We start from the raw sequence: 15028 nt of genomic DNA, 5'->3' as shown, positions 1-15028 counted from the left end.
ACAGGAGTGAAGTTTGTAGCAGAGGGAGCACTGTGGCCACTGAACCACTACCTTGTAATTTTACACGTACAAATCTGATTAATAACTTGAAATTAAAAACCACCTTGATCCTAATAACTGTTCTGTATGTATACGCGCACACACAATTTGCATACTAACAGTGACAATTGACCCGATATGGTTTGCAGATGGAAGTTGTTCCAATCAATTTGCAATTCAAGAACTCTTGAAGGCTAAGCAGAAGGCACAGTAGCTCGTGCTTTAGAACACTGTAGCTCAAAGAGCGCATGCTGAGGATAGGGTCAATGAAACAGTCCTATTCGCAGGTTTTCAGACAATTTTATAGATTTTAAAAACATATCAAATGTTATTAAGAATTCCATTAAACCAGACTATGACAACTTCTCTACAAAAGCATATAAGAGATCTTTTCAGCCATGTGTATCTGAAACAGGAGAGTTTGGTGTGGGAAAAAAAATGCACAACTATGCTCCTGGTATTTCACTGCCATCTAATGGCAGAATATCAGCTCCAAAAGAAAAAAAGTGACCCACAAAGTAGAATAAAGCAACAGAAGAGCTTTTTTTTTTTTATCCCCCAATGGTGTGGTCATATTTGTGTAAGATACATAGGATACATAGGAAGATTATCCATTATAACCAGCACAGGAAAAATAAAAGACACTTTGAATTCCTCAGAAGTGCATACACTCAGTGTGTGCATTCCATTAAGAGTTAATTTATTAGGAGTTAACACACTTCATTTTTGGAAGCTAACCGTCACTTTGTAATGGTGCAAACTACACTATTTTTGTAAACATCTGCAATTTTAACAGTCTTGACACATTAAATAGTAATTGACATAATAAAGTGCGCATCATAGAAGATCATTCTAGCATGTCATTTGCAAATCCACACAGGCTGCTAAAAGGTTCCTAGTAAGAATTTTAATCAAATCTCATACAAAAACCCACAACAAAGAAATCCATATTCTTCTGTGAAGAAGGTACACAAAACTAGGTTACACCACGCAATGCATATGTGGCACTGCTTATAGTAGAAACTTGTAATCACTTGCTTGTTGCACTGGAACATTCCTCCTAGTAGGATGCAATAGCATGAGCAAGAAATAGGAATATCTGCTAATGCAAGACAGCAGCTGACACTGCGCTGCACCACACTGAAATGTGCTCCTGTGTCCTGGTTCCTTGTAGGCTTTTATGAATTCACCCAGCTTTAGTGCACACCACCTCTTACAAACTCACTTCTTCTACATTCTTACTGGAATGGCTTGTTAGTGTTCAGATTTCTAGAGTTTTAGCATTCAAGCTGCTTGCAAAGTCCTAAGATTTGGTTTATATGGTATGTTAAAATTTGCTTGTTAATCCCAAAATTCTGAGCAGAAGTAGAAAAGTCAGTTTGACTTCTGACTTGCTCAACAGACTGAGGTTTTTTGATTGTATGTTTATTACATCTGATACTTAGCTGATAAAAGTCAAGCAATTTATGCACCAACTCTTTATGTTTCTGTAAAAGGCCAATAAAAGCAATGTCGATATTCTGTTTCTCCAGGTAAGATTATGCAGTAGTTTCTTTACCTCATAAAACAGAAGAACTAGAGTATAGGCTGAAAAGGTTACTGCAACTGCTGAAATCTTTCCATACTTCTAGTACAGGATAATAGCATGTGACAAGATCACATACTTCACGAGTGCTCAATCTGACCAACTTTCAAATGGAAAAAGCTAAATGTCCTGTGAAGTGGCTGGCCCTAATCCTACAGCTCTGATCAGCAGCAGTGATGACTTCCACTTGATCTCAGTAGAACAGGAAAGCTCCAATTCTAACAAAGGATGTTAAAAAAAAAAAAAAAAGTATTATTTTAACACAGGAGTTCACTGAGTTAATTAGCACTGTCTACAAGCAGTGCAATTTTCTCCACTAAGCGAAATTTAATAGTCTGAAAAGGTAGCTGCTATTAAACCGCACATTGAATTACATTGTATTGCTTGCCTGTATTGTCTTGAAAAAATAATTCTGCGTTCATTTTTTCCAATTTTTCTCAAAGCAATGAGGATAAATTATAGCTACAATGGATACATTACCTCAGATGCCTTCCGTTTCATTTCCTTGCATAATGCATCACATTCCAGTGAAACTTGGCCTTCTTGTATCTTGCTGCACTGTACTTCCTGTTAAGTATAAATTCAGTAGTTTATAATCCATTTCCCTACATAAAATTGGAATTATAATGTTCATTTTGCTATGAAAATAATTGTAAAACATTATTATTTGTTAAAACTGTTGTTACACAGAGAATAAAGCTAATGAATAAGTATTATTTGAACCTGCAACTTTGTACTGAAGTGTCCTTTTGTGTCTTCCTTAAACAGTTCAGTTTCATTTTTCCTCTCTTCTCTTTTTTTTTTTTTTTCCCTGCTTGTTTATTTAAGACAAAGTAATATAACCTTGTGAACTCTGGTAGAGAAAGAGTTACCATTCAGAGTCTCAGTAACTTCATATGCATTCTCTTAACTGGCTGAGACTACAGGGCAAGGTCTGGTCATGGGAAGATCTCCCTCACTTCCTCCCCTTCCCCCATCTCCCCCTTCCTAATATTGAAGACACACATGCACAAAAAAAAAAAAAAAAAAAGAGAAAGAAAGAAGACAGAACTGTTGTTATCCGTATTACTAGCCTAAGAAGGACTTTGCAGGAAAGCATGCTAACATAAAAGAAGCTATACTGGTTTTCATAATTTTGACGAGAAGCAGAACAAGTTTTCAATGTTCATAATGCATGCAAAAAATCCACAGAAGTTTACTTATGTGATGTTAAACAAAAAAAATAAGAATTCAACTTATGAATAAGACACTTTTTAAAACATTTTTTTTTTTAAAGGGTACAAATACAGTTTGACAATATTTTTTGGAAACCTAACTATTCTTCAGACCAATTCAAGCATGTAAAAGAAAAAAGCACGTGAAGAGATGGTTAAGAATATGGTCTGCTAAAAGTTGACAGTTACAAATTCAAGTGGTTAATATGTCCTTATATTTCCATATGCACAGTGTCATGATGCCACATTAATTTCAACACCAGAAGAAGATGGAAAAAAAATCTGTTTTACACTCAAACCATGAACTCATACATCTGATATTGGTTGTGCTGGTTCAATGAGTCCTCTGATAAGAAAACAGCTAAGAAAGGCTGATACTGATCTCCAAAGCTTACAAAATCAAATACTTAATTCTTGCAGCAAGCTCGAAGGACAGAAAAGTGGGACCAAGCACAAGTACAGGAAAAGGCTAGAACCAGCCCATTCAAAGCAAAGAACAGATAATCTTATGAGAGTGTTGGTGACAGGCCTGTTTTAATAGCAACAGGTGTTGTGAAAGAAAGTTCAGGTGATGGCAGCAGAACAGAAACACTGAGGTTCATCTGGTAAACCTGGATCATCTGTTTACCATCAAGATAAGTTATATTTAGAGGGTAGCTTGGAATAAGTGTCCTATAAACAATATACTTTAACAGTAGCACTCATGGGGAGAAGATTGAATTCTTCTCTACAGAAATACCAATTGTAATTATTAGATACTAAATTCTGTTTCTCCTCATCTTCAAGGTCATGTGGAAGGCTGCAGACACAAAAGACTAAATACACAGGTATTCTACACTGTATGTAGAAAAATAATTTAACCATGCTTAATTAAAGTCATTTAATTAACTTTTAAGTCGTTAGTATTTGCCAAGAGTTCACCATATAGCTATAATGAACTTGTTACATTGCTTTGTCCCTTATCTCTGTTAAAAGCTAAGGATAATAAGCTAACACTAATGCCTCTATTTGCTTTTAGTGTTGCAAAGAACCTTAAGCAATTTTACATTGGTTAGGGATTCACAACATCTGTGCTTGTTCCAACTTTTATAATTATAAGCTTTCCTGATACCATCAGGAAAATGTGCTTTTTCTTCTTAAATCACTCCAAATCATCTGACTGTTCTCCCAGTGGAGCTACACAAATTCAAGTGTGCTTGAAGACAGAAGTATTATACGTCTGGCAGCTAACATATTTTGTAAGTCTGGCAGCTAACAGGATTTTATATTCTCCATAGAATCTTTTGATTGTGCCACCCAGATCTCCAGCTGATGTGAACTGTTACATCTCTACCTCAGTAACTGATACTATTCCAATCTGCACCAGAGAATCTATCCACACAAACCTAGAAACACACAAAGGAAATGCATCACTCTCAAAGCAGTAGCATAACAATTTACCTTTTTCAGTCTCTTACAAGGACATCGGAGTTTAACTTTCTGGTTGCAATTCAGAGGACAGCAACCTGAATGGCAAATCTCTTTACACCGGTGACCGCAGGGCAACTACAAACAGGAAAAAAAATCCACACACAGTAAGTTACTGTAAAATTACAAGGAATCTATGAACTAGTTTTATTTCAGACACCACAGCTAAACAGAAAACTCATTCAGCTTATCATTTTTTTCCACTTGTGAAATAAGTGACTTTTTTTTCCCCTTTACATATTGGCTTGTTACTCGCAGCTTTTCGGCTTCTGTTGAATTATATCTTTTATTTGCACAGCTTGATTAAAAGACAATTATTCCTTCAAATGGTGTATGAACAGTCCTCTCCACAGTAATTTATACAACTACCCTAACTAACTGTATGTTGGGGGAATACAAGTAGGTAAGGTAAGAAGAAACAAACAAACAAAAGAAACAAGAAAAAAATAGAGAAAATTGAAATTAAACATACTATAGCAAATTTTAGATCAGACAGAACCAACAAAAGCAAGAATTAGAAGTCAAAATACTACAAGAAATTCTTGCAGATAAAACTTAGTTTTGAACTATGCAGAACTCAAATACAGGTCATCAACATTCTGATGTCCAAATTAATTTCACAAAATCCTAAACTTCTGCATTTGGTAAATTATCCTGTTTTTGACATTTGATAAAGAAGTTTTTAAACTGCCATGGAAAATCACTTATAATGAAAATATTATCATTCAAATATTAACACACAAAATATTATCACAGATTATATATAATTTAAATATGCTACCTTTTAGGAATGTAACAGTGTTCCCAGCATTATATTAGATTAAAAAATGACAAGAGTTTAAACAAATTTTTTCACTTCCTCTTAGGATCTTGACTGACCTTGCTCATACACAGACCCCAAAAAAATCTTCACAACATTGATTTACCATTTTCAATTACATAACCCAATACTGTTGATAACTGAAGGTGACAACTCAGATGAAATATCCGTTTGATTTATTTGTAAAGGTACTTCTAAATCACAAAACTATTGAAAATTGTTAAAAATATTTTGGAGTTTTTTGTTTTTTTTTAATCAAAAGTGAAATGTCAACTGTTAACTGCCATCAAGGGATTAAGATACCCTTGAGTCACCATCCCTGGGGGTCTTTAAAAGATGTTTAGATGTAGAGCTTAGTGATATGGTTTAGTGGAGGACTTGTTAGTGTTAGGTCAGAGGTTGGACTAGGTAATCTTGGAGGTCTCTTCCAACCTAGATGATTCTGTGATTCTGGAAACTTTAAAATACTTTTTTTTCATTTATTAATAACTGAAAAGGTATACATACTACATCACATCATCCACAAGAATGAGAACACTACATCACACAATTACAAAATTACATTAGTAAATTTGGTCCTTAGAAGTACAGTGGGATTTAGCTAACCCCAAAACTAGAATCACGAAATCGCACCTAAAACAGAAGATAAAATTTTCCATTTTAAAATTATGCAAAAGGTGCACGTGTTTTCATGTCAGGTCACAAGCTTGTTACACTGATAGATATTTGGCGGTTTGGGAATTGTTTTTTCAGTTAGTCTCATCCCATCTCACACAGGACTAGAAGGAACCTCTAAGACATCAAGCCCAGTCCCCTACTACGGGCTGCCATCTCATACGATCCCTGTGACCTTACCATGAAAACAGTGGCGGGGGGGGACACAGTCGACACAGGGCCTCACTTCAAGAGGCAAGCACTTTTTTTTTTAAGCCAGCCTAAATCCGTTAGTTCTTATCCTCATATTGAAACAATTCTCTACTGCCCTTTCATAAAAGGCTCTTTACTCCCTTCATTGAATTTCAACCAGCTTAAATCAATGTTTCTTGAATACAGTAGCCAGAAGTACGTGTAATATTCCAAATGACATCTCAGCAGGAAGGACTTCATACAATGCCTTAATTGAAACTTATTCTTAATAAAGTATCTTCCCCTTAACATCTTAAGCAAATTCTCATATCCATTTCACAGAATCACAGAATCACAGAATTTCACAGAATCACAGAATTTCTAGGTTGGAAGAGACCTCAAGGTCATCGAGTCCAACCTCCAACCTAACGCTAACAGCCCTCCACTAAACCATATCCCTAAGCTCTACATCTAAACGTCTTTTGAAGACTTCCAAGGATGGTGACTCCACCACTTCCCTGGGCAGCCTGTTCCAGTGCCTCACAACCCTTTCAGTGAAGAAGTTCTTCCTAACATCTAGCCTAAAACTCCCCTGGCTCAACTTAAACCCATTCCCCCTCGTCCTGTCACCAGGCACGTGGGAGAACAGGCCAACCCCCACCTCGCTACAGCCTCCCTTGAGGTACCTAAAAAGAGCGATAAGGTCGCCCCTGAGCCTCCTCTTCTCCAGGCTGAACAAGCCCAGCTCCCTCAGCCGCTCCTCGTAGGACTTGTTCTCCAGGCCCCTCACCAGCTTCGTCGCCCTTCTCTGCACCCGCTCAAGCACCTCGATGTCCTTCTTGTAGCGAGGGGCCCAAAACTGAACACAGTATTTCTCTCCAGCTAATCGTGCTGTGACAATAAGAATTTCTGCTGTCTCTCAAGAACTTCATATTAGCCTTGACATGCATGGTCTTTTTTTTTTTCTATAGCTAATAACATGCTCCACACCCATGTGTTCTGCACATGTGTTTCTTCAGCTGTCATGTACTGACAACACTCCACAAATTTTCATCTGAAAATCCCAACGTGTTTTTGGTGCCAAGGTCATTAGTGAAAACAATGCAAGATCAGTCCTCAAGCTGGTCCTTGGGAAAATGTCCTTACTGCTAACATCTCTTGCTCCAAATCCCCATTTAGGGTTTTTTTGGTGTTGTTTATAGTTTGGGGGGGGGGGGGGGGGGGGGGGAGGAAAGAGGAAGGTTGGTTTTCATAAGAAAAAAAGAGGAAGGTTGGTTTTCATAAGAAAAAAGCCTACAAGGAGTTGTTTCCTTTAGTCCACCTTAAACCTCTTCTTTATGGTAACAAGACATTCACTATATGGCAATGCTTCTGTTGGAACATGATGTGGCAGATCTAATAATCTTCCCTTTTTCTGAAGGGAAAAAAATTGGTCACCCTATCAAAGAAGGAACTTAATTTTCTCTGGCACAAATGATCATCAGCAAATCAATCTTGCATTTTGCCTTATTTTGAAAAGATGAGGGGGAAGCTTGTCTTTAAGCCTTTTGTGCTACTGGGGCCAGAGTTCCAGCCAGGAGCAGAGTCTGTGTAACAGTGACCACAAACCTTGCAAAATCAGTTTGCTACTGCAGCACAGTCAGAGAATCAGCCTCCTTCTGGCTCCCTACCCAAAAGCATCACACAGTAACAGCAACCTAGTCTCACCTGCAAGATGTCCCACACTGGCAAGAAAGATCTGTGGCTAGAACTACTACTTCCAGCTAACTCTTCCATATGAATTAGGCACATTTGCACTAATAATGTCAAAGCCAAACACTTTTAGAACTGACATGTCAAAAATGTCAAAGCTGCAAATTCTGGACAGCAGCCCTCATGTGAAGCTCCAGGTGCTACTGCAATAGAAATTCTTATGCTACATACTGCCAGAGCACAGCACAGAAGTATGTTTAACCCAACCCTGACATCTGTATTTACCCATTTAGTGCATGGAACTACTCCGTTCACACCCAGCAGGGCAAGAATGAAGCTGGCAGTGTAAGTTGCTTCTTACTCCCTCCATTGCAAAACTAACTGCCCCTCTTGATTTCATATGTTAACAGAGTGAGAAAACAACATTGTCCCCATGAGCTCAGAAAACAAAAGCAATTCTACTGCTTCTGCTGGAAAAAATACTGCAACGAGAAGGAAGGGAAAAGGTTTTTTTGCTTGTTTTTGAGTGTACATGCTAAGTTTCTGGGTGCTAAAATGTAAAGTGATCTATTTCAGATCTATTTCAGATCTATTTCATGGTAAATGTGTCTTCTTGTCAATAGCTAGCGATCTAAAAGCTAAAATGATCAGGCTGTGTATTTGTCACGGCAAGCTCTTACAAAGAAAGCCATTTAATCCACAACTCTGAACACAAAACTCTTATGAGCATTTTCCACTTTCGCAATGCATTTAAATCACAACATGCCCGATGATGACAAGAACAGTCAACATTTATGGACATTTAACTGATTTCCACCAGCAGGTAATAAACACAACCTGTTAACGCACATACAAGGAAAACATTGCTCTTGAGCAGCAAGAGTACAAGAGTTGAGTTTATCACTTCCAACCCATGGGGTAAACTCTTCAGTTTAGAGTAGCTCTTCTTCCAGAGCTCTATGAAAACCTCCACTGCTTAAACCAGACACGGAGGAAAATCCCCTCATGATGGAAGCAAAGCTGTGCATCTTGCAAAATGAAGTTTTTGCAAGCCACATGCTTTTTCAAGCTGTGTTTACAGAATTTAATCAGCAACCTAGAAATAACATTTATTTCATTTATAGAAATACAGGTTACTCATATTTTTAAAACTTAAAATTTTGCCTCTATGGCACTAACACATTAAAATAGATGTGTCACAACGTGGTCCCATGTTTCACATTAAGACTGTATCAGAGTGCAAAGTACTCTTATTTTGTCAAGAAAATAATAATTATATAGAGAAAAATGTGTTAAACAGATTCACAAATACTATCAATCTATAAACAATGAAAGCTGGCAGACTGTTAAAACTTGAATTTAAGATTTATCCCAAAACATCTGCTAATATGATCATAAGAATTTAATCACCACTGATTAAAAAAAAAAGTTAAATTTCCTTCAACAGGATATTTAGTTATTGCTACAAAACAAGGAATAGAACTTTTTAATTAAAGCTTCCCATCTAACAGCTGTAGCAATATCAAAGACTTTGCTTCTCCCTAAAGCAGAAAGGAAATACAAGCTGTACTGTATAATACTCGAAGTCTTTCTAGCTTTATACTACCACAGCCAAAACAAAAGCATGAAACCTGGCGAGACTTTCAAGTTCCTGTTGTATTTTTTCAAGGCATCAGACAATAACCCATTTTCATAATCCCTGAAAGTAGCATGCTACCTGTAATTCAAATATGGTAGTATACTGCCTAAAACAGTTTCCATTAACCAAATAGACAAACATCTCAAAACCAAGATTTCAGTAGAACACTGAATTTTATTGAACCTAATTTTGCTAAAAACCATTTTGCTAAACTTGGTGGAGTTACAGTATGTGCTGATTTTTAACAAACAGCAGTTTCACTGAGTTCTTCTAGCTCAGTAAACCAGGGTCAGCTTCTGACACTGAAGAAGGAAATTCTCATAAAACTGTAACTAGAATTTGAGTCTGTGAAGACAACACAAAACATTTTCAATTTGGTTTTGTGCAGAAATATTTGATTGTAAACTTTATAAGTTCTAAATTCTGCATTTTATCTGCCTTATCTTTCGGCCAAGTTGCTTGTAAGTTCTTGTCATAAGGACCCTTCAACAAGCTTGACCTGTATTTGCTGGGGTAGGAGAAGAGGGACTGTGGCAAAGGAGTATCTGTTAAGATTGCTCCTTCAAATTATATTTCTAATATCATTGATTCCATTAAAAGAGGCTATTAGTATCATTTCTGTTATAGGACTGCCAGCTTTCCCAAAGTTCCTAGTGATACAATATACTCATAATACAGATACAGTATTCCTAGCACTGTTCAATATCCACAAAAAAGGGAACAATTTTTTTTAGACAAAAGTTCAGAAGAACATGCAGTACTTTTGAAGTTATCAAAACAGGATCAGGAAAAGTAGGATTAAAAAAAAAAGCAATAAAACAAAGATACAAGTTAACTGAAGCAGGACTGCACTAATACTTTTTTGTTTCAAGAAAACTAGTAAGAAATAGAGCTAGAGACACAGGAAGAGAAGGGTATGCATTTTTGCATCAATTACACTAAAAGATTTTGCAGTCAGCAGAAGCTGCATAAATCCTTATTTTTAAGGCATCTTTTAGAACGAGGATTTTAAAAGCTAAACAAAGGCTTTATCCAATTCTGTTGTTCTGAGCTACCCGTCCAAAACCCACTGAAATCAGTTTAAAAAAAGGCATCATCTGTGCAGCAGGGCAATTCTTAACTGCAAGCTATAATTCAGTACTGCCACTGGACGGATTTTGAACCACAGATTGTGTTTTGGGATTATGTCCAGAAAAATCACAACGGCTACATTAATCAAAGTCAAAGATGAGATACAGAAAAAATCTTTGAAGAAAAGCTGAAGTACAGGAACACACAGTTCATGTTAAGAGATTATAAGTACTCTTGAAAATAAAGAGGAGGAAGTGTTGCAGCAAATAAAACCAGAGAAAGAGAAGGAAATGAAAGGACTAAATTAAGAAGTAAATGGACAATGAAATAATATCCTAAAGCATTCCCCTGCCAGGAAGAGAACTTTCAGACATCCAGATGAGAAAATGGTGACAGGCACATTCATTTACTTGTGCAAAACAGACACACAAGGAGGATGAACAGAAGAGAGAAGACATCACGTAGGCATCTACAAGGGCAAAAAGCAGAAGATGTCAGTAGGCACAGAGCACAGACTTTCTGTTGGGGTTTCATTGATGAGTTAATCTTGTCCGAACAGCAGAGGAACAGAGACTGTTGGGAAACAAACAGGAATACCATCAATTTTTGCATTTACTCAAAAACCAGAAGTGTATGGCAAGGATTCAAATTTGACGCCTTGAGCACTAGAAAATAATGCAACAAAAGAAGAGTTTTGAACCTATGTTTATTTGGTTGAGGCAGAATTAAGAAGATTAGGTAAAATGGTAAGTCTGAAACTAGAGGATGTTGTAGGAAAACCAGCATAAAGGAGTTGAGTGGAATCAGTGGAGAATGCGGGGCTGAAACAGACTACTTATGAGTGCCAGCTAAACATTGCTGGTGACAAAGACATAGCTCCACAGTAAAAGGCCAAAACAGAATAACAAAATAATAAATAATGATGTGATTAAGTATTTTCAATAATTCAAATGTCCAAGCATTCTCTTTATTACAGGGAAGCAGAATTTCTAAGAAATTTCTAAGAAATCCTGAAGAGCTTAGCATGGAAACACTTCCCAAAATATCCCCGACTATTCGTTTTTCCACTTTTTAGTTTTCTAAAAAAAAAAAAAAATGGGGAACAGAGTGAAGAAAAGAGTGTTAGCATCACCACAACGAATGACAACTAAAGAACAAAGATGCAGTAAGTGATACATGGATTTCTGAAAACACACAAGCAGCACAGAGTAACCTTGCTGGGAAGGCCCAGGAGAAGTCATTTGGCCCATGCCTCATGTCTTACAGCAGTAACATCCACAACTGGACTAATCCTGATACATGTCTAAGCTGCTACCGATGAAAATTCTGCAGCTTCTCCAACCAATTTTTTCTGTGCTCTACAAGCTTTACTTCTCAAAAAGCAGTATTTAACAGGAACCTTCCTGACACTTACAGTCATTCATAGCCTGTACGTCATATATTAAGGATATTATTCTTCTCTTCTTTACAGCAACCCTTTATATAACCAGATACAGTAAAGAGATTAACTGGCTTGTCTTAAACTTCATACTACTAAACATTTCACTGTCACAGTCAGGCTTTAACAACTTTATCTCACTTGTCAAGTCCCACCCCCTCCCACCCTTTTTTTTTTTTTCCTTCCCAAAATTGTTGCACAGTGATTAACAGCCCTGCACAAGAAAAATGAAGAGCACAATTTTTTCTATTTGTCCTAACCAAACCACACCCCATTATTTTAGGGATATGTATTTTCAATATCAGTTTTCAACCACATTAAAGAACATACTCTTCCACATTCAACCTCATCTGTATGCTTAACCTTGCAAACCATGAACAGAAAGTACTCACTAGTACTGCCCTGGAGACAGACCCCGAAACATTCAGTGTAACTTTGGCAGCAAGACATTAGTAACTGTCCTCCAGATACAGTTCACAAACCACCTGTGCATCTACCGTCTAATGTATTACTTCAGACTAAGATTCTTCAATTTGCTTAGCCTATGAAACTGTATCAAAAACCTTACAAAAGTAAAATTCACAGACTTCCAGATGTCCATCAAATCAAATACTTCTTTGTTAATATGGCTTACCTCTTTTGGACACTGATTTTTGCAGGAAGTTAGAAAATCCTTTTCTTTTAAATCAGCAGACGTCAGTTTTCTATAAAGGAAAAGATGTCCAAAGTTTAAAAAAAAAGAGGAGTCAATACAGTTAGTGATGTATTTTAAGTGTATCTAATTGTAAAGAAAAGTAAGGTAATTTGGCCACATCCTGTGGTCACTATCTACTAGAGACTATCCACTGTGTCTCTATCAGAAGAACACAAATCAAGAGGATTTACAGTACTTTAAAGGGAACACCCACACAAAAAAAAGGCTACAAGTAGGATGAGTGTTTTCAGAGCAATATGCATACAGAGGATAATGCTTAAATCCACAAGTCCACCTTATATTTAGGTCAAGCCTATCTTCCCTCTACCCACACACTTACAAATAATTAAAAAGAAGCACAAATTATTATTAATATATTTTCCAATAACAACAGAGCTTGAAGGACTTTTTTTTTTTTTTACAAGTCTATATTTTTCGAAGTTTTAGCAGTAAGGATCTTTTATACTAGCTACATTAATTCTAATTCTTTATACACTGTAAAAGACCCATATATAGATTAAACATTACGTAGATTACTACACATTTGTGTAACTCAAAATATTACTTAATTATAAGCATTATAAATCAGTTCTGCTCATGGGACTCCACACAAATACAGTTATTTTAGCTATATTAGTACAGTAACACCAAATAAAAACACTGGGAAATTTTAAATCTTAAAACAATGCATTATACTACAAATGATAACCTTTAAAAGAAGTTTAAACTTGCCATAGAGGTAGCTCCCATCCCCATACACGTCAAATGGTTTCCAATTAGTAGCATTCAAATGAAAAGTTCGATTCTGACACTTACAAGCATTCGATGTACAGAACTGACAGTTTGCAGTGACACTTTATTTTAAGCATCTGGAGGCATGATGGGCAATCCCCAGGATGACAGGGTAAAACACAGCGGTGAGAACAGCCAGGTGGCCGTGGCTTGGTACACTCCTCTTCACACTGCAAACATTCTGGACCTGCCTAACAAAATAAAAACAAAGCACTAAAGAAAACACCAACCATTTGTTTGCTAGACGTCACTAACAAGCCTTTAGATAGAAGAAACAGTTGGGTTATTTTTACCAAAAGAATTCAGCTATTCAGTTGGATATCCCTCAAGCAAAATATTAAAATGTGTTTTTATTAAAATGTGTTTTAAAAAGAAAAGCAGAAATGCCAGAGTTAGTAGGTCAAAAACAAAGTTCTATTTTGCCTCCTAGACATAAAAGAACCTCTCAGCATTAGCGCTTTGGAAAATTGCTGTTAAGTCTGTTAATACTCTGTGGAAAACTCTCAGAAAAATAATTTCATATTCATACATCTCTTCCCACCCAACACAATATTTTAATGCTTTAGTTATGATACATGCAATACAGGGGCGCGGAAGTTTAAAAAGCAAACTAAGTCATTCAATTTCCATACATGTACGATAGCCTGCATAATCTTCTAAAAAGTATGAAATGAACATTAGCAAGACAAATGAGGTTCCATTTCTATTCATATTCTTAACAACTTATCCACAACCCCAGTTTGCAAATACACAAATTGACATGATTTAACAACTGAACTTATCCAGCACACTCTTTAAGGCATGTCACCACATTCAAATGATCAGTCTCAGAAAAGCCAAAGTAAAGCCAATTTACCCAAGAATGAGGCTACACAATGCTTCTCCAAAAGGACTAATTCCATGACAGTTTTCATTTTTTTGCTGTTCAATATAAGGGCATAAGGTTTTAAGTTTTAATACAGCTTTCCCCCTATTTTCTTCTGCTTACATTTGAATAATTTTTGCTGAAGAATTTTAAAAACAAACCTTTGTACAATGATCATTTACAAAACACAATCCCGTCCCCCCCCAGAATTAACATCTATAGGAAAGATAACAGCAATTCAAAGCATTTTGAAAACTATGATAAAATTTAACAGTGAGTAAGAGCAAACTGCTGGCCTTTCTACTGTATTTTCTAATACAACAGGCAGAACAAACCTCAATTCCAGACAGAAAATTCATTACAGACACAAACAAGAAATTTTATCAGCCATTTTTTGACTATATCTGCAATTTAGTTTATCACAATAACAGAACAAAAGCTCCAAAATGTCAAAACCAAATGGAGTTTACAAAAACATAAAGAAAATTGAACAATTATATCTACCCATACTTCCCAGGTACAAAGCATCCCTTTTTCTTGAGAATGCATTGTTTCCTTCAAAATGGAGCTAGGCATAATCCTGATCAATACGCATTTCAATGGGTTTAACGGAAGGAGTAAGCACTCTCTTACAGTCATAAGTTGAGATATTTAAAGAGTTTGTCACTCAGGATTTACTGATATCACTCTGCTACTTCAAGTTACTGGTCCATAAATTGCCTTAACAGCTCACACTCTTCAGACTGAAGTTCTACAATCATTAATAAATTAATATAGTAACTGCAATATATACAGTTAATAGATGACACTTCTTCAAGGATTGGAACTCACAAGTAAATTATCCTATTTAAGTTAAAATGTAACAG

The 15028-nt window shown here is 36.3% G+C and overlaps 1 protein-coding gene across 2 annotated transcripts in view; it reads right to left on the bottom strand.

Annotated features, from left to right (window-relative positions):
- NFXL1 (nuclear transcription factor, X-box binding like 1) overlaps positions 1–15028 on the bottom strand; it is a 42220-nt gene that overhangs the window by 8684 nt on the left and 18508 nt on the right. For both annotated transcript variants that reach the window (XM_082758707.1, XM_082758708.1), the window contains exons 17-20: positions 13322–13488; positions 12446–12515; positions 4279–4383; positions 2105–2191 (exon numbers count right to left, since the gene is read on the bottom strand). In XM_082758707.1, the coding sequence (XP_082614833.1) occupies positions 2105–2191; positions 4279–4383; positions 12446–12515; positions 13322–13488 (429 nt within the window). The remainder of the gene's footprint in view (positions 1–2104; positions 2192–4278; positions 4384–12445; positions 12516–13321; positions 13489–15028) is intronic.

The sequence above is a fragment of the Aythya marila genome, assembly GCF_965140915.1.
Source record: "Aythya marila genome assembly, chromosome: 4".
In the NCBI taxonomy this organism is placed as follows: domain Eukaryota; kingdom Metazoa; phylum Chordata; class Aves; order Anseriformes; family Anatidae; genus Aythya; species Aythya marila.
This window is presented reverse-complemented; position numbering and strand designations above follow the sequence as displayed.